Consider the following 26,494-nt stretch of genomic DNA (forward strand, 5'->3'; position numbering starts at 1 on the left):
CCTGACCGCGTGGTGGTTTGCAGATCGTTGTAGAGTTCTCCGGCCTGCGACTCCTCTTCGATTTATCTATTCTTCAACGGTTCTTCTGACACCTTTTGTGCACGGTAGGTATCGTTTGGGGTCTCAAATGCGTGCCCACCGAAAGGCTATTGTGTCGCCTCATAAGGCAAGGCCACCACCAATCAGAACGCAGTAGCGACCACCAATCGGAACTGAATGGGCACGGAAAAGGCAACGCAAATGCACGCCTGTGTGACTACAACGTCACAATAGGACGTCCCTCATCGAGGTCTGAATCGTCATAATAGCTGCCATGTGACAGGGTCTCAACGACATCGTTGTACAGGTCGCCGCATCGCTGCTGCGTCGTTGGAAAGATCTCACTGTTTGACATCTCACCAGCGACCACATAGCGACGCAGCAACGATCCCTGACAGGTCGTATCGTTGTCGGGATCGCTTTAGCGTCGCTGAGTGTGACGGGGCCTTAACTTTATGTGGGTTTCACTTTCTGGCCGAGTTCCTTCTGCTTTTCAATAATATCACTCACAGGTGATCCTGGAAAATTTATGAGGGAAGACATATCCTGAACTGACTTGTTACATTGGTGCTGTCCTATTACAGGACCACTCTGATATCACTGAGCATTTTACTAACAGCCATTCTGTTACAACATTAGAAAAAGGCAGACGTCATGGCGAGGGTCTCGGCATTATACACCAGGGGCAATTGGACTGATTGCAACACCCAAATTCAATGATTTAGACAAGTCCCAATATTTTTGCCTAGATAATATAATTAGGGTATTTGACGGAGCATGCCTGGATTTTTCATAAGGAATCTGAGGTTAATTAGTTTCATAAGGAATCTGAGGTAAACGAGTGTCCCAGAGGCATCTGGGAGCTCCATTCAAAGTGGTGGAGCGGTAATACAGCAGTGTACATGCAGCTGCATGTAATAAGACCAGGACAGATGGAGATCGTCTCACCATTCACACCACAAAATAATGATCCCAATGCAATATTCATGCACGAAATGCCGTTTATTATCAGTGTATACCATGACTACACACAACCGCACCCCGTGTCTGAACGCCTGTGGAACTAAACAGTGGTCAATATAGTGAGCAGAGGAGAGGTCCTGTAATGAAACCCAGCCAGTGCCGGCCTGTAGCTAATGGATAATTTGCTCCTATGTAATCTAACGCACACATTAGCTGACCCTACCGATGTTGTTATGAAATAACCACAAGTTAAAAATAGACCTAGATCTGATCTTTCCATCTAGATTTATTTTCTGAGAAATGCTAGTTGAGGAACTAAACGGAATAAAGGAAAGTTTCTTCCCTCAACTAGGTAAATTTATTAAGAATGTGAAAATTGGTAAGGAGCAAATTGTATTTCTGCTAACTCTTACATTAAAAAGAAAACTTACAACAGAAAATAGACAAAATGTTAATGGGTTAATGTTCAAACAATGGTGCGGCCATAATGTTGGCTCAATAGTTAAACCATGGAAGATAGAGCCTTATTCAGATGTCTCCTGACGTGGCTTACTTAATACTAGCGACCGCAAATATGGTCCAACCTCATTTCTAGAAGTGCCATTAACTTTTAGCTGAAAATTTTCTAAAAACAATGGATTGGGCATATTGAATTTCAATATGCCCAATCCTTCTTTAAGTATTATTTATTGGGGAAGGTTTAGGAACCCCCCCCTTGAAGAAGTAGTCCTACTAACAAAGTAGATTTTAATTATGGAATAAAAATAAGTTTCACAATTGGATGTATAAAAAAAATGTTCCTGTGCCGAGATAATCTTATAAATGTGCCCCTGCTGTGTACTGTGTAATGGCTGTGTCTGACCATGCAGGAACATGGTCTGATCATACCATAGCTCCTGGGCACAAAAGAGTATACAGACAGGACAGTATTGGTATCACAGCTGATTCTTTCTATGAGGTAAAATAAGTTATTCAACAGGCAGGGAAATGTAAAACCTCACAGAAAGCAGCAGCTGTGTCCCCATACTGTCCTGTCTGTATACTCTTTTGTGCCCAGGAGATGTGGTATGATCAGACCATGTTCCTGTACGGTCAGACACAGCCATTACACAGTACACAGCAGGGGCACATTTATAAGATTAGTGTGTGTATCGCTGTCTGTAGTCAGACTGCGACACACATATGTGTGAATCCGGCCTTAGGCTGGGGTAACATGAGTGTCAATCCTCTCATGCGAGACAACTGGACTGATAAGTTTGATCAGAGTGTAATTTACAGTCAGAGATTAATCAGAGTGTCAGAGCGCTGAAGCTCTCGCATTAGAGAATCGCAGCACAGGTCTAGAGGGGAAGTAATTTCTCCATCTCCTCCATTGCACTTGGATGACATCCGAGTGCAGTCCGACGTTTCACAGACACCCATAGACTTGTATGGGTGTGTTTGAGCCGAGTCTGCCAGTCGCAGCATGCGGAGATTATTTTCTCAATTTCGAAAATACTCGCAGATCTGAGCTGCCCCATTGTATAAACAATGAGCCGAGTGCTGTCAGATAAAACATCGCATAGCACTCGGCCGTGTTATACAGCAGTATGAGCGAGCCCTTAGATTGTGACTATCTGAATAAGGCCAAAATCCTAATGGTAGCATGATGGCTGAACAAATTGGCCGAATCCATTACAACTCCTACTTTCATCAATTACGAATATAATGTGCTTTGTAAGGGCTGTTTGCCATTGACCCAGGAGTAACTTATACTTTAACCCATTCCTTGCCATCCCACAGGAACTACCATGATGCGTTAGAAGTATGTAACAGCTGCTCAGCAGCTCAGACCTTTTACTTGCCATGTATGCCTGCAATGTTGGCAGTGAAAGGGTTAGATTTCCACAGAGTAAAGTTGCAGTCTTTTGAGAACCACTGGTGGACCATCACCGACTGACCAACCTGCCCGCTCACAGGTGGGGTGCAGTATAGGCGCTCCCAGCCATCCGACATGTCCGTTTTAGTAATCAGCTGCATTCTCCATATAATATCATTATAGTATTCCTCTGCTGTTCCTCCTGGAAACGTATGACTACTGCCATTGCTTTAGACGGCATGGACAGAGCCCGATGACAGTCACCATTAGCTCTGATTGAACAATGTCAGTGTACAAGGGCACGCTCTACTGACAAAAGCAATGGTCGCGCCCAGCTGTCAGCTCAACCATGTATTTCCATAAAAGAGGAACAGCCCAATGCAGAGTACTAGGAAAATATGTATTAACATTGGAGAAATTGAGCCTAAACAAAGACATGCCCCCCGGAACCATTTCACACGTATGAGGGACAAACTTCAAAAGCGATTACTGCAGCAGCGCCAGGGACCCGAACTAGAAGAGCCACCTTGTCAGAATGCAGCATCAGTGCAGCACAAGGTGGCTCTTTTAGGTACAAACGCATGGGGGGGGGTGACAGGTTCCCTTTAAAGTCGTCGTGTGTGCCGATTTCCCATGGGACACCACTAAGGGTACGTAGCAGCCCTCCATAATGGCCAGACAGCCCCAGCCTTACAGTGAAGTTGTACTGTATTTGCAGGTCACTAATCAGAAGTCCATTACGGGCCAACTAATAAAAGTAAAGTGACCAATATTATTAAACTAGTTGGAACATTTTCCTGATGCACGATGCCGGGTTTTCATACATCTTTATAAAACTGCACACTTCATTTATTCTCCTTGCACCTATGGAGAACATAGGTTAGGGAATGAAGCAGTAAACTGGAGACTGCCACAACAGGGCAGCATGAAACCTGAATGTTGGCCCATTATAATCTTCTTACTTATTGGGAAAACTATTGGAATTGACCTAATGACACTTCCACATCTACACCAACTACCATGAGAAGATCGCACCAAACATGGAAATCTAGTGGTCACCATGGATCACAATGTAGACTGCAACTTTAGCTATTCATAAAAAAACATACAATTTTACCCATAAAGACTGCACCGCTACGGCACAAAAATAATAAAAAAAACAAAGGTAAAAGTCCAACGATAGCAGGAAAGAAGAGAAGGAGGTTGTGCAAGCCCCTCTCGTTTTGCCATCTTCAAGCTGGGGCAGCAGCGGCTTAGGAAAACTTCCCTCAGGTATATAGGCACTTCATAGGACATCTCGACGTAATGTGCTGCCATCGATGACAGGACAGGAGTTTGGTGGGAAGGTGACCAGGGAAGACTTAGAAGGGTGTTAAATAGAGCTATTCATTGTTAAGTCCAGTGATTCAGTCTCTGCTTTCACATCTCCTAATCATACAATCCAATGTCTCTGCATTCAGCCACCTTTGTCCAAAACAAAAATTGTAGCTGCTGTAGATCCACAGCAACCCAACGTTTTCTTCTGCCTGGTCTTCCAGGCTTCTCCACACCTGATTAAGCACCGTCCACCTGAACTCATACAGTGATAGGCAAATTTCACTTACATGTCTTTAATGGCTAGAGGTTCAACGCTTTCTCCAAGGTCACACGAAGACCATAGCGCTGATCAAAACTGCTCTATCAAGACTTAATAGTCCAGAGTATGATCTTTGGTTTTGTACTACAGGACTGAATTTCAAAAGAACTATTAGCTTAGATTACAAGACCCCGGGGAAATCGATCCTAGAGTATTTCGAAAATGAGATTCCCATTTCCATGAAGAGCAATATTCAAGAAGTTGACTAAAGGAAGTATTAGACTTATATAAAATTGGCTCCTTTGGACTGCTGATCCTTACAGATTTGCACTACTCAACATCTGAAGGTTCTTCAGTAGACACTCAGCCTAGGGACATGTCCCCTCTAAAGAATGTATTTTTCAAAAGCTCTAGCCATTGATGAGAGCATTGAAATTGGGATTTCACTAAAAACTTTGCCTTGTAACATAGAGCTAAGCATATTAGACTTTGGACCTATGCACACACTTGACTAGTATACAGATGCCACAAATGTGACATAGCAGTAATCCCATGTTCTTCTAAGATGGAAAGCCGTCAGCTATAGCATGTGGTAAGGATGTGACCGTTGGGAATTGTCAAGTTTACACATAACCCAGGTGAAGTGTTTACTAAGAAGAGGTACTATGCTTGGTTTTCGGTAAGCTGTGGTCCACAATAACTGCCTGGGTATAGCCCACCATGCATTTCATGGTTTGTCTAAGCCCAGACTAGAACTTAAGAGCTACAACTTGGTTGCTTGTGATTTTTTAAGAATGTCACAGAATCTGAAGCTTTTTCCTGGTTACTCTTTTGAAAAAAATTCTTTCCGAATTCATAAGAGCTGATCATTATGGCGCAAGCTGGAGCCACCTTGATAACTCGTGGCATGAAACCTGCAAGGAAAGATTGAAGGTCAGTCACATAAGGAAGAATAGAGAAGACAACAGGTGGGTCTAGCGGGCTAAAATATGTCACCTGCAAAAAGTCCACGAGTTCCAGATTCAGCTTTGATTATGCGCATGGCCCCCCAGGTGGAAGATTTCTGACGTCTTGATGATCCTAAACAAATGATGAGTTTTGATTAAGACTCTACAAAAACAATCATATTTCTTAAAGGAGTTCTGCTCCAGTAGTAAAAGATATTAAATAAACTAAAGGAAATATTATAGCTAACTACCATTAATTAATAAATCACAGTTGATTTGTCTAGGAATGTAATCACTATAGAATTAAAACGACCACTTCCTTGTTACACTGACAAAAAGCTGTCTTAGAATGATAATAAAATAGGCGACTGAGCATGTGCTGTAGAAGCTGTGCTCCCTTTTTCATCTGTAGGAAAATGTGCTTCCAATGGATAATTTAATCTAGTACTAGATATACCAAGGGTGCTGAGGTAAGAAGAGGCTGCGAAGACTACTGTCCACCCTGCCTGTGTGTTATAATACTGGAGATACCAGGGATGGTGAGGTAAGACGAGGCTGCTCACACTACTGTCCACCCTGCCTGTGTGTTATAATACTGGAGATACCAGGGGTGCTGAGGTAAGAAGAGGCTGCTCACACTGCTGTCCACCCTGCCTGTGTGTTACAATACTGGAGATACCAGGGGTGCTGAGGTAAGAAGAGGCTCCTCAGACTACTGTCCAACCTGCCTGTGTGATAGAATACTGGAGATACCAGGGTTGCTGAGGTAAGAGGCTGCTCACACTGCTGTCCACCCTGTCTATATGTTCTAATACTGGAGATACCAGGGGTGCTGATGTAAGAAGAGGCTGCTCACACTGCTGCCCACGTCTATCTGATCTAACACTGCAGATACCAGAGGTGCCGAGATAAGAAAAGACTGCTCTTATTGCTGTCCACTGTGGCTTTCTAATCTAATATTAGAGATACCAGGGGCACTGAGGTTAGAAGAGGCAGCTCACATTGCAAATAATTTAAAGAGACAGTGTGGACAGCAGTGTGAGCAGCCTCTTCTTACACAAACACCCCTGGAATTGCAGTATTGGAATATGCACAACTATCACATCTTCCTACACATGAAGAGACGAGGTAGATCTTCCTACTGCACATACTTACAGGCTCCTGTTCTAGTATCATTTAAGACAGATTTCTGTCAAAGTAAAAAGATAATTCTCAGTATTACAGTGAGAAGAACATGGTGCCTATATGGTTTCTGGAATTCCAGCCCTACCCTTGCTAAATATTGCTGCGCTATCAGCTCTTTCAAAACGGAGTCATTTACCTAGACAGACAAATGTACTTTGAAATTTCTATGGAACAGGCGCAGAGGGGCTTCAATATTGGCCACAGTTTCCGACTCTGGCCATTTACTTTACTGTATCACATACACAGACAATTGATTTGTATGGACACTGTGGTGAAATATGTGTATATATATATCTATATGTGTGTAGTGACATACGTCTAGGGTTATATGTGTGACTAGTGATAATGTAACATCTGTCCTATATCTATATGTGTGTAGTGACATACGTCTAGGGTTATATGTGTGACTAGTGATAATGTAACATCTGTCCTGAAGGCAAGTCGCACCTAAGTGTTAATAGGTACTTCCTTGGGACTAGTAGAAATTGTGTCTCCATATCTCACCAGGAGGTCTAGCTAGGGCCAAGAAGAAAAGTAACATTTGGCACCTCCTATGTCTTGGAGGGGAGATGCTAATTGTGGCCTGAGGGTATCTATTCCTGAAAACCTTCTCACAAGTGTCTCAAGAGAAAAATAATATATTCATTAGTAGCGCGGCTGAGGCCAATCAGAAAGCCAGCAATTATGATATTAACCTGAGGGTCCGGTCTGTTGTGAATTCTGTGGCTGAGTTCACTTCTGTGGTCACAAGTGGTATTGCAGTCTCTGGGCTTCCTCCCTCAGGTGTTTTGGTGAGCTCGTTGGCTGCCTTGCTATTTAGCTCCACCTGAGTCTGTCTTCCTTGCTCCTTGTCAATGTTCCAGTGTTGGATCTGAGCTACTGCATCTTTCCTTGGGCCTGCTGCTCTGCTAGATAAGTGCTTCTAGTTTGTTTTCTGTTTTTTCTGTCCAGCTTGCTATTATCTTTTGCTGGAAGCTCTGAGAAGCAAAGGGGTGCACCGCCGTGCTGTTAGTTCGGCACGGTGGGTCTTTTTGCCCCTTTGCGTGGTTTTCGTTTTAGGGTTTTTTGTAGACTGCATAGTTCTCTTTGCTATCCTCGCTCTGTCTAGAATATCGGGCCTCACTTTGCTGAATCTATTTCATTCCTACGTTTGTCTTTTCATCTTGCTAACAGTCATTATATGTGGGGGGCTACCTATTCCTTTGGGGTATTTCTCTGAGGTAAGTCAGGCTTGTATTTCTATCTTCAGGCTAGTCAGCTCCTCAGGCAGTGCCGAGTTGCATAGGTAGTGATAGGCGCAATCCACTGCTGCTTATAGTTGTGTGAGGATAGATCAGGTACTGCAGTCTACAGAGATTCCACGTCTCAGAGCTCGTCCTATTGTTTTTGGTTATTGCCAGATCTCTGTATGTGCGCTGATTACTGCACGCTGTGTTGCCTGATTGCCAGCCATAACAGTACAAGGAGAACCCCAATGATTCCCAATAGAGGGAAAAAAGAAATCCTGACATCATTTTTTTTTCTTAGCTCTGTCTTCAGTCTTTTTTTTCCCCTAGACATTAGAGTGCTTCAGGACACAGCTGTGGACATGGATATTCAGGCTCTGTGCTCCTCAATGGATAATCTCGTTGTAAATGTACAAAAGATTCAAGATACTATTGATCAGAAATCGATGCTAGAACCAAGAATTCCGATTCCTGATTTGTTTTTTGGTGACAGAACTAAGTTCCTGAGCTTCAGAAATAATTGTAAGCTATTTTTGGCCTTGAAACCTCATTCTTCTGGTAATCCTATTCAACAGGTTTTGATTATTATTTCTTTTTTGCGCGGCGACCCACAGGACTGGGCGTTTTCTCTTGCACCAGGAGATTCTGCATTGAGTAATGTTGATGCATTTTTCCAGGCGCTGGGATTGCTTTACGATGAGCCTAATTCAGTGGATCAGGCTGAGAGAAATCTGCTGGCTTTATGCCAGGGTCAGGATGATGTAGAAGTATATTGTCAGAAATTTAGGAAGTGGTCAGTACTCACTCTGTGGAATGAATCTGCACTAGCGGCTTTGTTCAGAAAGGGTCTCTCTGAAGCTCTTAAGGATGCAATGGTGGGATTTCCTATGCCTGCTGGTTTGAATGAGTCTATGTCCTTGGCCATTCAGATCGGTCGTCGCTTGCGCGAGCGTAAATCTGTGCACCATCTGGCGGTATTGTCTGAGAGTAAACCTGAGCCTATGCAGTGCGACAGGACTATGACTAAAGTAGAACGGCAAGAACACAGACGTCTGAACAGACTGTGTTTCTATTGTGGTGATTCTACTCATGCTATTTCTAATTGTCCTAAACGCACTAGGCGGTTCGATAGCTCTGCCGTTATTGGTACTGTACAGTCAAAATTCCTTTTGTCCATTACCTTAATGTGCTCTTTGTCATCGTATTCTGTCATGGCGTTTGTGGATTCAGGCGCTGCCCTGAATCTGATGGATTTGGATTATGCTAAACGTTGTGGATTTTTCTTGGAGCCTTTGCGGTGTCCTATTCCGTTGAGAGGAATTGATGCTACACCTTTGGCCAAGAATAAGCCTCAGTACTGGGCCCAGCTGACCATGTGCATGGCTCCTGCACATCAGGAAGTTATTCGCTTTCTGGTACTGCATAATTTGCATGATGTGGTCGTGTTGGGGTTGCCATGGCTACAAACCCATAATCCAGTATTGGATTGGAACTCTATGTCGGTAACCAGCTGGGGTTGTCAGGGAGTACATGGTGATGTTCCATTTTTGTCTATTTCGTCATCCATTCCTTCTGACATCCCAGAGTTCTTGTCGGACTTTCAGGATGTATTTGAAGAGTCCAAGTCTGATGCCCTACCTCCGCATAGGAATTGTGATTGTGCTATCGATTTGATTCCTGGTAGTAAATTCCCTAAGGGTCGTTTATTTAATTTGTCCGTACCTGAACACACCGCTATGCGCAGTTATGTGAAGGAGTCCCTGGAGAAGGGACATATTCGCCCATCGTCGTCACCATTGGGAGCAGGGTTCTTTTTTGTAGCCAAGAAGGATGGTTCGCTAAGACCGTGTATTGATTACCGCCTTCTTAATAAGATCACTGTTAAGTTTCAGTATCCCTTGCCATTGATTTCTGACTTGTTTGCTCGGATTAAGGGGGCTAGTTGGTTTACTAAGATTGATCTTCGTGGTGCGTATAATCTGGTGAGAATCAGGCAGGGAGATGAATGGAAAACGGCATTTAATACGCCCGAGGGTCATTTTGAGTATCTGGTGATGCCGTTCGGACTTGCCAATGCTCCATCTGTTTTTCAGTCTTTTATGCATGACATTTTCCGTGAGTATCTGGATAAATTCTTGATTGTTTACTTGGATGACATTTTGATCTTCTCAGATGATTGGGAGTCTCATGTGAAGCAAGTCAGAATGGTTTTCCAGGTACTGCGTGCTAATTCCTTGTTCGTGAAGGGATCAAAGTGTCTCTTCGGTGTGCAGAAAGTTTCATTTTTGGGGTTCATCTTTTCCCCTTCTACTATCGAGATGGATCCGGTTAAGGTTCAGGCCATCCAGGATTGGACTCAGCCGACATCTCTAAAAAGTCTGCAGAAATTCCTGGGCTTTGCTAATTTTTATCGTCGCTTCATCTGTAATTTTTCTAGCATTGCCAGACCATTGACCGATTTGACCAAGAAGGGTGCTGATTTGGTTAATTGGTCTTCTGCTGCCGTGGAAGCTTTTCAGGAGTTGAAGCGTCGTTTTTGCTGTGCCCCTGTGTTGTGTCAACCTGATGTTTCTCTTCCGTTCCAGGTCGAGGTTGATGCTTCTGAGATTGGTGCAGGGGCGGTTTTGTCACAGAGAGGTTCTGGTTGCTCAGTGTTCAAACCATGTGCTTTCTTTTCCAGGAAATTTTCTGCTGCTGAGCGTAATTATGATGTGGGCAACCGAGAGTTGCTGGCCATGAAGTGGGCATTCGAGGAGTGGCGTCATTGGCTTGAGGGTGCTAAGCATCGCGTGGTGGTTTTGACTGATCATAAGAACCTTACTTATCTTGAGTCTGCCAAGCGCTTGAATCCTAGACAGGCCCGTTGGTCGTTATTTTTTGCTCGTTTTGATTTTGTGATTTCATACCTTCCGGGCTCTAAAAATGTGAAGGCGGATGCTCTGTCTAGGAGTTTTGTGCCCGACTCTCCGGGGTTATCTGAGCCGGCGAGTATCCTCAAGGAAGGAGTCATTGTGTCTGCCATCTCCCCTGATTTGCGGAGAGTGTTGCAGAAATTTCAGGCTAATAAACCTGATCGTTGTCCGGCCGAGAAACTGTTCGTCCCTGATAGGTGGACTAGTAAAGTTATCTCTGAACTTCATTGTTCGGTGCTGGCCGGTCATCCAGGAATCTTTGGTACCAGGGAGTTGGTTGCTAGATCCTTCTGGTGGCCATCTCTGTCACGGGATGTGCGTGCTTTTGTGCAGTCCTGTGGAATTTGTGCTAGGGCTAAGCCCTGCTGTTCACGTGCCAGTGGGTTGCTTTTGCCCTTGCCGGTCCCGAAGAGGCCTTGGACACATATTTCGATGGATTTCATTTCTGACCTTCCCGTTTCTCAAAAAATGTCGGTCATTTGGGTGGTCTGTGATCGCTTTTCTAAAATGGTCCATCTGGTGCCCTTGGTTAAATTGCCTTCCTCCTCTGATTTGGTGCCTTTGTTCTTCCAGCATGTGGTTCGTTTACATGGCATTCCTGAGAATATTGTTTCTGACAGAGGTTCCCAGTTTGTCTCGAGGTTCTGGCGAGCCTTTTGTGGTAGGATGGGCATTGACCTATCTTTCTCCTCGGCCTTCCATCCTCAGACTAATGGCCAGACCGAACGAACCAATCAGACCTTGGAAACATATCTGAGATGTTTTGTTTCCGCTGACCAGGATGATTGGGTGTCATTTTTGCCGTTGGCTGAGTTCGCCCTTAATAATCGGGCCAGCTCGGCTACCTTGGTCTCTCCATTTTTCTGCAATTCTGGGTTCCATCCTCGTTTCTCTTCAGGACAGGTTGAGTCTTCGGACTGTCCTGGTGTGGATTCTGTGGTGGACAGGTTGCAGCAGATCTGGACTCAGGTAGTGGACAATTTGACCTTGTCCCAGGAGAAGGCTCAGCTTTTCGCTAATCGCAGACGCCGTGTGGGACCCCGACTTCGTGTTGGGGATCTGGTTTGGTTATCTTCTCGTCATATTCCTATGAAGGTTTCCTCTCCTAAATTTAAACCTCGTTTTATTGGTCCGTATAGGATTTCTGAGATTCTCAATCCGGTGTCTTTTCATCTGACCCTCCCAGACTCCTTTTCCATACATAATGTATTCCATAGGTCGTTGTTGAGGAGATACGTGGCACCTATGGTTCCATCTGTGGCGCCTCCTGCCCCTGTTTTGGTGGAGGGGGAATTGGAGTATATTGTGGAGAAGATTTTGGATTCTCGTGTCTCTAGACAGAAACTCCAGTATCTGGTCAAATGGAAGGGTTATGCTCAGGAAGATAATTCCTGGGTTTTTGCCTCTGATGTCCATGCCCCAGATCTTGTTCGTGCCTTTCATGTGGCTCATCCTGGTCGGCCTGGGGGTTCTGGTGAGGGTTCGGTGACCCCTCCTCAAGGGGGGGGGTACTGTTGTGAATTCTGTGGCTGAGTTCACTTCTGTGGTCACAAGTGGTATTGCAGTCTCTGGGCTTCCTCCCTCAGGTGTTTTGGTGAGCTCGTTGGCTGCCTTGCTATTTAGCTCCACCTGAGTCTGTCTTCCTTGCTCCTTGTCAATGTTCCAGTGTTGGATCTGAGCTACTGCATCTTTCCTTGGGCCTGCTGCTCTGCTAGATAAGTGCTTCTAGTTTGTTTTCTGTTTTTTTCTGTCCAGCTTGCTATTAACTTTTGCTGGAAGCTCTGAGAAGCAAAGGGTGCACCGCCGTGCTGTTAGTTCGGCGCGGTGGGTCTTTTTGCCCCTTTGCGTGGTTTTCGTTTTAGGGTTTTTTGTAGACTGCATAGTTCTCTTTGCTATCCTCGCTCTGTCTAGAATATCGGGCCTCACTTTGCTGAATCTATTTCATTCCTACGTTTGTCTTTTCATCTTGCTAACAGTCATTATATGTGGGGGGCTGCCTATTCCTTTGGGGTATTTCTCTGAGGTAAGTCAGGCTTGTATTTCTATCTTCAGGCTAGTCAGCTCCTCAGGCAGTGCCGAGTTGCATAGGTAGTGATAGGCGCAATCCACTGCTGCTTATAGTTGTGTGAGGATAGATCAGGTACTGCAGTCTACAGAGATTCCACGTCTCAGAGCTCGTCCTATTGTTTTTGGTTATTGCCAGATCTCTGTATGTGCGCTGATTACTGCACGCTGTGTTGCCTGATTGCCAGCCATAACACCGGTCTAGAAACCGGACCTTCAGACCAAAGTTATAAATTTAGGCTGCAGACAGAGAATTGTGTTCACATGATGGGGGCAGCCTGAGAAGCTGGTGTGATCCAATCTACATTCGTCCTACCGTCAGGGAGCAGAAGCAACTACCAGTTAGATAACTTCCCTAAGTTCTCTTTATTTTATACGGTTTTGCATGAGTTGTATGTCTTTTTATTATCATATTTGTATACCTTTTTCTTATTGTAAGCACTGACCCTTTTGTTATTAAAGTATAAAACTTTAACAAGTTGAACCTTGAATGTTCTAAAAGAATCCATAACCTAAGGTGTGTGAGCCTTATGAGTGATAGACATTACTAGTATTAATAGTCTGGGACTCATTGCCCGTGTATTTGGTGAGTGGTGGCAGCGTGTATGAGCGGGTGTGTGGCCTGGGTCGGTGTGTGATTTATGCTCCCATTACAGCATAGGACAGAGGTTGAATGCTGGACTGAGAGTGGGGAGATAGATTAACCCTTGCAGGCACAACCCCAAGTCACGTGTGAGAGCAGGTACGTGACAAATAAGTGACACCACGGAGAAGGGATCCGTGACAGACACTGTGGTGGCGTGGCAGGGAAACTGAACACTTTCAGCCAGATTTCTACAAAAATTCCAACTTGGGCTCCCAGAAGCAAAATATGTTTGTGATCAGCTTATTTTTAAAGGGACGTTATCACAGAGATTGCACAACAACAAGGACCCCTTTAAAAGGGCACTTTTTTCTATAGGTTTGATATTGTAATAGACATTTGAGAGCTTCTGTCCCATGGACAAGGTTGTTTAGGATTGGACAAAACATGGCCAGTTTCTACCTAAAGGCTGTTCCACATTTGTCTATGGGTTTTGTCTAGTACTGCACCTCAGATGTGGTCAAGTGAATAACTGGAGATAAGCTGTGATACCAGACACAGCCCACTGATCAGTGTGGAGCTGTTCTTAGGGTACCGTCACACAGTGGCATTTTGATCGCTACGACGGCACGATCCGTGACGTTCCAGCGATATATCCGTGACGTTCCAGCGATCTCGCTGTGTCTGACACGCTCCTGCGATCAGGGACCCCGCTGAGAATCGTACATCGTAGCAGATCGTTTGAAACTTTCTTTCGTCGTCTAGGGTCCCGCTGTGGCGGCATGATCGCATGGTGTAACAAAGGTGTGCACGATATTGTATACGATGTGCGCATAGTAACCAACGGCTTCTACATCGCACATACGTCATGAAATTATCGCTCCAGCGTCGTACATTGCAAAGTGTGACAGCAGTCTACGACGCTGGAGCGATATTGTTACGATGCTGGAGCGTCACGGATCGTGCCGTCGTAACGATCAAAATGCCACTGTGTGACAGTACCCTTAGGAAGGAAGCAGTCATTTGTTTCTATTGCTCAACAATACAACTGCAGTTCAAGTCTTCTCATACTTTCTTAGCAAAAAAAGGTCACACAACCAGGTTACTAAAATCGCCAGTCTGTGGATAAACTCCGCTGTAAGGACAGATAGCACCACGGACCTCACACAAAGCCTCTTACCTAATTCCAAGTCTCCAAGTTCAATCTGTCTATGAGTTTTCACTACATCAAAAGGTAAAGTGAGGATGGCGGCCACCTAGGATACAGAAAAGAAAACACTAATAGTGGACGGCCATTAGAATAGGATATGTGGAGAGATGAGGAGGGAGACACTCATCAGTGTAATAGTAAGAAAACTTACTGCTCCAGACAAGGCACCGGATGAGAAGTTGATCAGAAACTGCGTCTCGGATGTCCCCCAAGTATCATTTAACTTCTTCTTCACAAGCTCATAATTAAACCAATAGAGAGCTACAGAGACAAGAACACAGGAGGGTTAAATGGAGTAATAGCAGGAGATATAGGGAGGTTATATGGAGTAATAGGAGGAGATATAGGGAGGTTATATGGAGTAATAGGAGGAGATATAGGGGGTTATATGGAGAAATAGAAGGAGATATAGGGGGTTATATGGAGTAATAGGAGGAGATATAGGGGAGGTTATATGGAGTAATAGGAGGATGTATAGGGGGTTATATGGGGTAATAGGAGGAGATATAGGGAGGTTATATGGAGTAATAGGAGGAGATATAGGGGGTTATATGGAGTAATAGGAGGAGATATAGGGGAGGTTATATGGAGTAATAGGAGGATGTATAGGGGGTTATATGGGGTAATAGGAGGAGATATAGGGAGGTTATATGGAGGAATAGGAGGAGATATAAGGAAGTTATATGGAGTAATAGGAGGAGATATAGGGAGGTTATATGGAGTAATAGGAGGAGATATAGGGAGGTTATATGGAGTAATAGGAGGAGATATAGGGAGGTTATATGGAGTAATAGGAGGAGATATAGGGGAGGTTATATGGAGTAATAGGAGGAGATATAGGGAGGTTATATGGAGTAATAGGAGATATAGGGAGGTTATATGGAGTAATAGGAGGAGATATAGGGGGTTATATGGAGTAATAGGAGGAGATATAGGGGAGGTTATATGGAGTAATAGGGGGAGATATAGGGAGGTTATATGGAGTAATAGGAGGAGATATAGGGAGGTTATATGGAGTAATAGGAGGAGATATAGGGAGGTTATATGGAGTAATAGGAGGAGATATAGGGAGGTTATATGGAATAATAGGAGGAGCTATAGGGAGGTTATATGGAGTAATAGAAGGAGATATAGGGAGGTTATATAGAGTAATAGGAGGAGATATAGGGAGGTTATATGGAGTAATAGGAGATATAGGGAGGTTATATGGAGTAATAGGAGATATAGGGAGGTTATATGGAATAATAGGAGGAGCTATAGGGAGGTTATATGGAGTAATAGGAGGAGATATAGGGAGGATATATGGAGTAATAGGAGGAGATATAGGGAGGATATATGGAGTAATAGGAGGAGATATAGGGAGGATATATGGAGTAATAGGAGGAGATATAGGGAGGTTATATGGAGTAATAGGAGGAGATATAGGGAGGTTATATGGAGTAATAGGAGGAGATATAGGGGGTTATATGGAGTAATAGGAGGAGATATAGGGGGTTATATGGAGTAATAGGAGATATAGGGAGGTTATATGGAGTAATAGGAGGAGATATAGGGAGGTTATATGGAGTAATAGGAGGAGATATAGGGAGGTTATATGGAGTAATAGGAGGAGATATAGGGATGTTTTATGGAGTAATAGGAGGAGATATAGGGAGGTTATATGGAGTAATAGGAGGAGATATAGGGGGTTATATGGAGTAATAGGAGGAGATATAGGGAGGTTATATGGAGTAATAGGAGGAGATATAGGGGAGGTTATATGGAGTAATAAGAGGAGATATAGGAGGTTATATGGAGTAATAGGATGAGATATAGGGAGGTTATATGGAGTAATAGGAGGAGATATAGGGAGGTTATATGGAGTAATAGGAGGAGATATAGGGAGGTTATATGGAGTAATAGGAGGAGATATAGGGAGGTTATATGCAGTAATAGGAGGAGATATAGGGAGGATATATGGAGTAATAGGAGGAGATATAGGGAGGTTATATGGAGTAATAGGAGGAGATATAGGGAGGATATATGGAGTAATAGGAGGAGATATAGGGAGGTTATATGGAGTAATAAGAGGAGATATAGGGAGGTTATATGGAGTAATAGGAGGAGATATAGGGAGGTTATATGGAGTAATAGGAGGAGATATAGGGGGTTATATGGAGTAATAGGAGGAGATATAGGGGGTTATATGGAGTAATAGGAGATATAGGGAGGTTATATGGAGTAATAGGAGGAGATATAGGGAGGTTATATGGAGTAATAGGAGGAGATATAGGGAGGTTATATGGAGTAATAGGAGGAGATATAGGGATGTTTTATGGAGTAATAGGAGGAGATATAGGGAGGTTATATGGAGTAATAGGAGGAGATATAGGGGGTTATATGGAGTAATAGGAGGAGATATAGGGAGGTTATATGGAGTAATAGGAGGAGATATAGGGGAGGTTATATGGAGTAATAAGAGGAGATATAGGAGGTTATATGGAGTAATAGGATGAGATATAGGGAGGTTATATGGAGTAATAGGAGGAGATATAGGGAGGTTATATGGAGTAATAGGAGGAGATATAGGGAGGTTATATGGAGTAATAGGAGGAGATATAGGGAGGTTATATGCAGTAATAGGAGGAGATATAGGGAGGATATATGGAGTAATAGGAGGAGATATAGGGAGGTTATATGGAGTAATAGGAGGAGATATAGGGAGGATATATGGAGTAATAGGAGGAGATATAGGGAGGTTATATGGAGTAATAAGAGGAGATATAGGAGGTTATATGGAGTAATAGGAGGAGATATAGGGAGGATATATGGAGTAATAGGAGGAGATATAGGAGGTTATATGGAGTAATAGGAGGAGATATAGGGAGGTTATATGGAGTAATAGGAGGAGATATAGGGGAGGTTATATGGAGTAATAGGAGGAGATATAGGGGGTTATATGGAGTAATAGGAGGAGATATAGGGGAGGTTATATGGAGTAATAGGGAGGTTATATGGAGTAATAGGAGATATAGGGAGGTTATATGGAGTAATAGGAGGAGATATAGGGAGGTTATATGGAGTAATAGGAGGAGATATAGGGAAGGTTATATGGAGTAATAGGAGGAGATATAGGGAGGTTATATGGAGTAATAGGAGGAGATATAGGGGGTTATATGGAGTAATAGGAGGAGATATAGGGGGTTATATGGAGTAATAGGAGGAGATATAGGAGGTTATATGGAGTAATAGGAGGAGATATAGGGAGGTTATATGGAGTAATAGGAGGAGATATAGGAGGTTATATGGAGTAATAAGAGGAGATATAGGAGGTTATATGGAGTAATAGGAGGAGATATAGGGAGGATATATGGAGTAATAGGAGGAGATATAGGGGGTTATGTGGAGTAATAGGAGGAGATATAGGGGGTTATGTGGAGTAATAGGAGGAGATATAGGGAGGTTATATGGAGTAATAGGAGGAGATATAGGGGGTTATATGGAGTAATAGGAGGAGATATAGGGGGTTATATGGAGTAATAGGAGGAGATATAGGAGGTTATATGGAGTAATAGGAGGAGATATAGGGAGGTTATATGGAGTAATAGGAGGAGATATAGGGAGGTTATATGGAGTAATAGGAGGAGATATAGGGAGGTTATATGCAGTAATAGGAGGAGATATAGGGAGGATATATGGAGTAATAGGAGGAGATATAGGGAGGTTATATGGAGTAATAGGAGGAGATATAGGGAGGATATATGGAGTAATAGGAGGAGATATAGGGAGGTTATATGGAGTAATAAGAGGAGATATAGGGAGGTTATATGGAGTAATAGGAGGAGATATAGGGAGGTTATATGGAGTAATAGGAGGAGATATAGGGGGTTATATGGAGTAATAGGAGGAGATATAGGGGGTTATATGGAGTAATAGGAGATATAGGGAGGTTATATGGAGTAATAGGAGGAGATATAGGGAGGTTATATGGAGTAATAGGAGGAGATATAGGGAGGTTATATGGAGTAATAGGAGGAGATATAGGGATGTTTTATGGAGTAATAGGAGGAGATATAGGGAGGTTATATGGAGTAATAGGAGGAGATATAGGGGGTTATATGGAGTAATAGGAGGAGATATAGGGAGGTTATATGGAGTAATAGGAGGAGATATAGGGGAGGTTATATGGAGTAATAAGAGGAGATATAGGAGGTTATATGGAGTAATAGGATGAGATATAGGGAGGTTATATGGAGTAATAGGAGGAGATATAGGGAGGTTATATGGAGTAATAGGAGGAGATATAGGGAGGTTATATGGAGTAATAGGAGGAGATATAGGGAGGTTATATGCAGTAATAGGAGGAGATATAGGGAGGATATATGGAGTAATAGGAGGAGATATAGGGAGGTTATATGGAGTAATAGGAGGAGATATAGGGAGGATATATGGAGTAATAGGAGGAGATATAGGGAGGTTATATGGAGTAATAAGAGGAGATATAGGAGGTTATATGGAGTAATAGGAGGAGATATAGGGAGGATATATGGAGTAATAGGAGGAGATATAGGAGGTTATATGGAGTAATAGGAGGAGATATAGGGAGGTTATATGGAGTAATAGGAGGAGATATAGGGGAGGTTATATGGAGTAATAGGAGGAGATATAGGGGGTTATATGGAGTAATAGGAGGAGATATAGGGGAGGTTATATGGAGTAATAGGGAGGTTATATGGAGTAATAGGAGATATAGGGAGGTTATATGGAGTAATAGGAGGAGATATAGGGAGGTTATATGGAGTAATAGGAGGAGATATAGGGAAGGTTATATGGAGTAATAGGAGGAGATATAGGGAGGTTATATGGAGTAATAGGAGGAGATATAGGGGGTTATATGGAGTAATAGGAGGAGATATAGGGGGTTATATGGAGTAATAGGAGGAGATATAGGAGGTTATATGGAGTAATAGGAGGAGATATAGGGAGGTTATATGGAGTAATAGGAGGAGATATAGGAGGTTATATGGAGTAATAAGAGGAGATATAGGAGGTTATATGGAGTAATAGGAGGAGATATAGGGAGGATATATGGAGTAATAGGAGGAGATATAGGGGGTTATGTGGAGTAATAGGAGGAGATATAGGGGGTTATGTGGAGTAATAGGAGGAGATATAGGGAGGTTATATGGAGTAATAGGAGGAGATATAGGGGGTTATATGGAGTAATAGGAGGAGATATAGGGGGTTATATGGAGTAATAGGAGGAGATATAGGAGGTTATATGGAGTAATAGGAGGAGATATAGGGAGGTTATATGGAGTAATAGGAGGAGATATAGGAGGTTATATGGAGTAATAAGAGGAGATATAGGAGGTTATATGGAGTAATAGGAGGAGATATAGGGAGGATATATGGAGTAATAGGAGGAGATATAGGGAGGTTATATGGAGTAATAGGAGGAGATATAGGGAGGTTATATGGAGTAATAGGAGGAGATATAGGGGGTTATATGGAGTAATAGGAGGAGATATAGGGGAGGTTATATGGAGTAATAGGGAGGTTATATGGAGTAATAGGAGATATAGGGAGGTTATATGGAGTAATAGGAGGAGATATAGGAGGTTATATGGAGTAATAGGAGGAGATATAGGGAGGTTATATGGAGTAATAGGAGGAGATATAGGAGGTTATATGGAGTAATAAGAGGAGATATAGGAGGTTATATGGAGTAATAGGAGGAGATATAGGGAGGATATATGGAGTAATAGGAGGAGATATAGGGGGTTATATGGAGTAATAGGAGGAGATATAGGGGGTTATGTGGAGTAATAGGAGGAGATATAGGGAGGTTATATGGAGTAATAGGAGGAGATATAGGGGGTTATATGGAGTAATAGGAGGAGATATAGGGGGTTATATGGAGTAATAGGAGGAGATATAGGAGGTTATATGGAGTAATAGGAGGAGATATAGGGGAGGTTATATGGAGTAATAGGAGGAGATATAGGAGGTTATATGGAGTAATAAGAGGAGATATAGGAGGTTATATGGAGTAATAGGAGGAGATATAGGGAGGATATATGGAGTAATAGGAGGAGATATAGGGAGGTTATATGGAGTAATAGGAGGAGATATAGGGAGGTTATATGGAGTAATAGGAGGAGATATAGGGGGTTATATGGAGTAATAGGAGGAGATATAGGGGAGGTTATATGGAGTAATAGGGAGGTTATATGGAGTAATAGGAGATATAGGGAGGTTATATGGAGTAATAGGAGGAGATATAGGAGGTTATATGGAGTAATAGGAGGAGATATAGGGAGGTTATATGGAGTAATAGGAGGAGATATAGGGAGGTTATATGGAGTAATAGGAGGAGATATAGGGGGTTATATGGAGTAATAGGAGGAGATAAAGGGGAGGTTATATGGAGTAATAGGGAGGTTATATGGAGTAATAGGAGGAGATATAGGGGGTTATGTGGAGTAATAGGAGGAGATATAGGGAGGTTATATGGAGTAATAGGAGGAGATATAGGAGGTTATATGGAGTAATAGGAGGAGATATAGGGAGGTTATATGGAGTAATAGGAGGAGATATAGGGAGGTTATATGGAGTAATAGGAGGAGATATAGGGGAGGTTACATGGAGTAATATTTTTAGTGGATTTACCAGAAAACGGGACGTCTCTCAGCACCGTCGGTCCCCATCCCTTCCAAAGTGACAGCCATCCGCCCTGAGAGACAGCAGAACGCAGACAGGCTCCTAGCTCAATGTAGGACAACTGCCGAGACTGAAGTTTTGTACGGATCAGTTCCAGAGGACTGATGACGGTAACTGCTCCCACTAACAGAGGAGAGAATAAGAAATTTGTGACAAGTTCCTATATTACATATATTGCTTACTATTACAATGTGTTATATCTATAAATAATAAACTTACAGCGGGCAAGTGCGCCAGCAACGAGAGGGATGTGACTCCCGCTGTATCCCATGTTGTAACAGAGAAAATCCCTCAGATGATCGTAACAGGTGAAGTAGATAATGGTTGCAGGCACAGCCATCACCCTGTAGGGGGAGACAGAGAGCAGTGTCACCTGGGGATAGATTACTGGCAGTAGACTGTGGCAGAGAAACACAGCACATATGGTCCAGGGGGACAAAGCGCCTTTGCTAGTTACCAACTACAGTAAGACGTTAGATAACAAGGTAACAGCCAGACGTGAGATGAAAGAGTTTATATGAAATGCAATGATTACTGTGTCACGTTTATTACACAATGTAGACTAATGGCATTAAGAGATTAAGTCACATTTCTTATCTATATAACCACTTATAATCATTGTTTGTCAGTAAAGTAAAGTCCGATCTCATTCTGCCAACGATTAACAATGTGGATCAATATTGCAAGTGAAGCCAGAGACGTTCTCCACCTTTGCACTAGATGCATTGCAGAACGCATGATCATTATTCCAAGGAGGCCCACATATACTGTAACTTCATGTGTGGCTAGACTGGTATACTATCCAGCAGTCTAACATAATCTACTAAGATATACCTAGCGGAGAACCGCGGGGCGGAGCTTGGTACAAGGATCGCTGTTATTGGACTCCCTGCTATGCTTTGCCCCCCCCGGGTCCTTCACAGTGTTTCATTGGGACTTACAATGTAGGGGGTAGGCCACTCCATAGTGAGGTTAAACCCTCATGACGGGTTATCTTCACAAAAGCATCCTGCAGAAAACACATTAGAATCAAATTACCAGAGTCACATCTCTAGTGGCAATTCAGTCACACTCTACTTCTGATATATATTTATTGTACACCTACTCCCAGACACTATATGGACACATGTATTAGGACACCTACACAAGGCATTTTTATTAATGACACCCTCTTCCAAAATCTACAGTCATTAATATGGAGTTGGTCCCTCCTTTGCAGCTCTAAGTTTCCATTCATTTGCAAAAGCCTTCTACTAAATTTTGTTGGCGTCTGTGGGAATTTTTGCCCTTTCATCCTAAACTATTGTCTGACCTCAAAAATGTCTTCTGGATGAGAGATCCGGGCTCACAATCTCTGTTCTAGTTCATCCCTAAGGTGTTGGATCTGGGTCACGTTCCTCCTCACTAAACTCTACCAACCGTGCACCTTTATCCTGCTTTGTGCACTAGGGCACAGTCATGGACCTTTCCCAAACTGCTCCCACAATGTTCAAAATGTCTTGTATGCTGAGGTATGAAGAAAGGCCTATGCTGACCCCTGAAATACACCCCCCCCCCATAAAATTATCCCTTCTCCACTAAACTTCACAGCTGGCACAATGCAGTCCGGGAGGTAACACTTTCCTGGCATTCACCAAACCCTGACTTGTCCACCAGACGCTAGAGAAATGTGATTAAACACTCCACACTACACGTTTCCACTGCTCCATAGACTACTGAAGGCAGCTTTATACTACTCCATCCGATGCACGGCATTGTGCTAGGTGATGTAAGGCTTGTACGAAGCTGCTTGACTATGGAAACTCATACTAGAGGAGGTTTGGTCTGTGCAGCTTTCATGCACTGGGTGCCTCAGCACTTGGTGACAGTGGCCTGTGACTTTACATGGTCTCTGTTTTGTGGACGAGATGCCATGGTTCCCAAATAACATCACTCACAGGTGATCATGGAAATGTAGGAGGCAAGATATTTCATGAACTGACTTGTTACACGGGTGACGTCCTATTCCAAGACCACGCTGGTATCAGTGAGATCTTCACAAAGCGCAGTTTTTCCATTAATATATATACTTATATGGACAGTGGATTTGACGTGCAATATTACGGTCTAAGGCTTATCATGACTGATGTCACAGTATGATCTATTCCGGCTATTCCGATCCACCCCATGATAATTACCAGTGTGCCATGGAAGTGGGTGGGTGCTCGATACCAGGCGCTACAAGCTGTGGCATGCTGGCACACAAACAGATGATCCATCAGACCATTACAGTACAGGAAGCAGCGCCCTGGGGGTTATAAAGAGAAGAGGGGTAAGAAGAGGAGACTGACAGCACGGGGCATGGTATATACACAGGCAGCTATGTGTTAGTAGAAGGTCCGCAGCAGGTTAGGTCTACATGGTAGATGAGCAGGGCCCCAAGCATGCATACGGGCAGGATGACTCCTATGTTACGGTGACTACCCCAGCAATACATACAACTATTACTATTCTGCCCCCAAATAGTGATTTCAGGGGCTGCATATATATACGGGGGAGGGGTGGATTCACACAACACCTAGCCATATAATAAACTCAAAACAGCAGATCACCAGATATTCCAGCCCAGATCTGCAACAACCTGCGGGACCCCCGATCTGCAGGCGTTAGGCGGCTCTTGTAGGATACAGAGGGCAATGACATGCAGAACATAACGCCTCGTAGTATCATCAAAGAGCAGCTAACAAAACAGGACAATTTACACAGTAGCCAGAAGTACGGGGTCACGCTTTATGTACTCACATGTGGGGTGGCGCAAGGGGGGTGCCCGGGGATGAGACTTTACAGACATTACTGCAACACAAGAGGAAGATATGAGAGCACATCTGTGCATGTGATTTGTATTCTGCCCATACAAATACATACAGATACATATAGAGAGGTCACAAGAGGTGCCGGAGCAGCCGCGGCACTGGAGGATCAGGGGGTTCATGAAGATGAGGGACAGCTTAATGTGGAAGTATCAGAACACAGATACATATTACTGGCGGTGACGGGACGGCTTACCCCAGGGAGTAATGGGAGAGATCAGGGCTAACTGGGCGCACGCTGGACATGACGGCTATGTGGCGCTACTTTACGTGAGTGCTATAGTAATGGGTTAAAAGGCTTCATAACAGCAATGCAATGTTCTACAGCCATCTGGATGTTGTATGGCTACGTAGATAAAACAGTGGGCGTCCATAGACTTACAAAACCATATCGCCCAACAATGAGGTCCCCAAGGACCCACTGCAAGGACGTGTAATTAATGGCACGTGTCCTGGTAGGCAGCAAGTCCATGTAATCTTGGACTCTCAGGGCGCAGGCGGTCGTATATATATCAGACTGCAATGCTCGGACTGGCCGGCAGCTATCCCCACCAGAATGACAGCTTTATATATTTCTATGCAGCTGTCACGCTCAGGTGGGGAGAGCCGCCGGCCAGTCCGACCATTGCAGTCCGGTTTATACGGCTGCCATACTGCGCCCTGAAGAGGACACATTGGCTCTCCTGACCTGATGGTTTTCATTATTACTTGTATTCCCCACTAAACGGTCTGGAGCCTCTTTTTCCAAACAGAGAGCCCCTCTGCTGGGCGGAAAATAACTTTATCCCTTCTGGCAGCGTTTGGGCTGCAGTCATAAGGGCGGCGTGGGCCCACTGTCGGTTAGTGTGGGGGGTTCTGTTACAGGCGCTCTCTGTACACCGAGCGGTTACTAAACCCCCGCCGGCGCCACCCTGTGACTGCAACCCAAACACTGCCGTTAATTTCCTCCTGGCAGGGGGGCTCTCAGTGCGGGCACAGGGCAGGTTCAGAACACTATTAACCTGCAGATTAACCCCATATCTACTGGTTAATAGCGTTTTTTTCACGTGATAGGTTCCCTTTAACAAGAGACAATAGTAAAGCCAATTGGCAATGGATATCAGGAGGAATAGCCAAGGAACAGCACAACATAGTTATAGGAAAAGAGGCTACAGAATTTCGGGGAAGCCTAAGCATTTACTAAAAAAAGACATGCCAGGAAAGGTGACAACGTCACTTTTTATATAGCTATTCACTGAATGTTGTCAGGAAATGGGACCATTGTGACCAGCTGCATCTGTGTCAGCAGGAGGTGATCAGAGCAGGAACGTTTCCATTCACTGACAGCTGTATAAATGCACTATATGACGGTGGTCCTACCATGCACCAATCCTAGCTGTGACTGACAGGTCGGGGGGATAAGCGGAGCATTTACGAAGCATTGGCAGCACATGTAGATTAGTGGAAACCCACCCAAGATGACAGTAGAAGGGAGGAGGGGGGACGCTACCTTTGGAGAATGGTTTCCTCTGTGACTGCAGTCGGATCTTCACCACATCAAGGGGCGTCACTGTGGGTGAGAAAGTGGGTGAGAGACGGGCAACCGTGTCCAATCCTGCCACTACTACATCTAAAAAAAATGGACCATACCGAAAAGTGAGGTGAGGAGGGCGCCGCTTCCTGAGGCCAAGATCTGCTGCAGTGGGGTGATCCCACACCGGGAGGCGCTGGTGTCCTCCACTGCCATCCCTGCCATAGGTTACACTGCAGGGGGGATCTGGGGGTGATAATGAGAGGAGCATATGTACAGCACACTGCCCGCCCGCCGCTCTTATCTGCACAGCGCAGGCGTGCCCGCCACCACAGGGGCTGATAACGGCCATCTACTTACCTGGGGCCTGATGGGAGGCTCACAGTCTCCCCCTGCTGGGTGATAAACGATAAGCAGCATCTTCACAGCGGCTGTGGAGACACAGGAGCAGCCATGCAGGTTAATGGAGGCATCAGCACATTACATAAGGCCGCCAGCATCACACCCTGCCGAGCACTCGGTATACAGAGCTAAAGGAATCATTCTGCAACTGGATAGTGTGGAACTACATCTCCCAGCATGCACGGACAGTAGGTGCGCTGGGACTTGTCCTTTCACTGCAGCAAGGTGGGAAGAACCGTTACATAAGTCATCAGCAGCCCTTGCCACACACAGGACAGGGCACATGTGGGCTCATAGGTGGTCTGTACTGTGCCCGCACCCTACATGCACGCATATAGCAATGTCTCACCTACGGCCCCTTCCCCATTGGGGCCCCAGGACGCAGCACCGCCGGGGCCACATTCCGCTCCGCTCTCCGTCTCCAGCTCTTTGCCGGGCCAAACCGGTTTCTGAACACAACAACATATC

At 44.1% G+C, this 26,494-nt stretch overlaps 1 protein-coding gene across 2 annotated transcripts; it reads right to left on the minus strand.

Annotated features, from left to right (window-relative positions):
* Positions 1–1,022: 1,022 nt before the first annotated feature.
* Positions 1,023–26,494, minus strand: SLC25A39 (solute carrier family 25 member 39). Of its 2 annotated transcripts, XM_069751497.1 has the most exons (13): positions 26,376–26,489; positions 25,985–26,055; positions 25,744–25,870; positions 25,604–25,663; positions 24,047–24,097; positions 23,443–23,552; positions 22,207–22,274; positions 21,485–21,609; positions 21,215–21,388; positions 14,715–14,824; positions 14,534–14,609; positions 5,433–5,516; positions 1,023–5,350 (listed from the first exon to the last, which is right to left on the minus strand). In XM_069751497.1, exons 3-13 carry the CDS (start codon positions 25,847–25,849, stop codon positions 5,193–5,195), a joined length of 1,122 nt encoding a protein of 373 aa, XP_069607598.1. In that variant the 5' UTR covers positions 25,850–25,870; positions 25,985–26,055; positions 26,376–26,489; the 3' UTR covers positions 1,023–5,192. The 2 variants fall into 2 exon arrangements, with proteins under 2 accessions (XP_069607598.1, XP_069607599.1); XM_069751498.1 differs by lacking the exon at positions 24,047–24,097 and having other exon boundaries at positions 2,716–5,350; positions 26,376–26,494.

Source organism: Ranitomeya imitator, chromosome 2, assembly GCF_032444005.1.
Source record: "Ranitomeya imitator isolate aRanImi1 chromosome 2, aRanImi1.pri, whole genome shotgun sequence".
In the NCBI taxonomy this organism is placed as follows: domain Eukaryota; kingdom Metazoa; phylum Chordata; class Amphibia; order Anura; family Dendrobatidae; genus Ranitomeya; species Ranitomeya imitator.

What these genes read in the sequence shown, in the direction of transcription:
- SLC25A39 (XM_069751497.1), bottom strand. Translation starts at nt 25,849, where the DNA reads ATGGCAGGGATGGCAGTGGAGGACACCAGCGCCTCCCGGTGTGGGATC. An exon ending in AGTGGCCTACCCCCTACATT is followed by an intron (nt 21,610 to 22,206) that starts GTAAGTCCCAAT and finishes CTCCCCCTACAG; the next exon opens with GGTGATGGCTGTGCCTGCAA. An exon ending in GAGAGACGTCCCGTTTTCTG is followed by an intron (nt 14,825 to 21,214) that starts GTAAATCCACTA and finishes TTGTCTCTGTAG; the next exon opens with CTCTCTATTGGTTTAATTAT.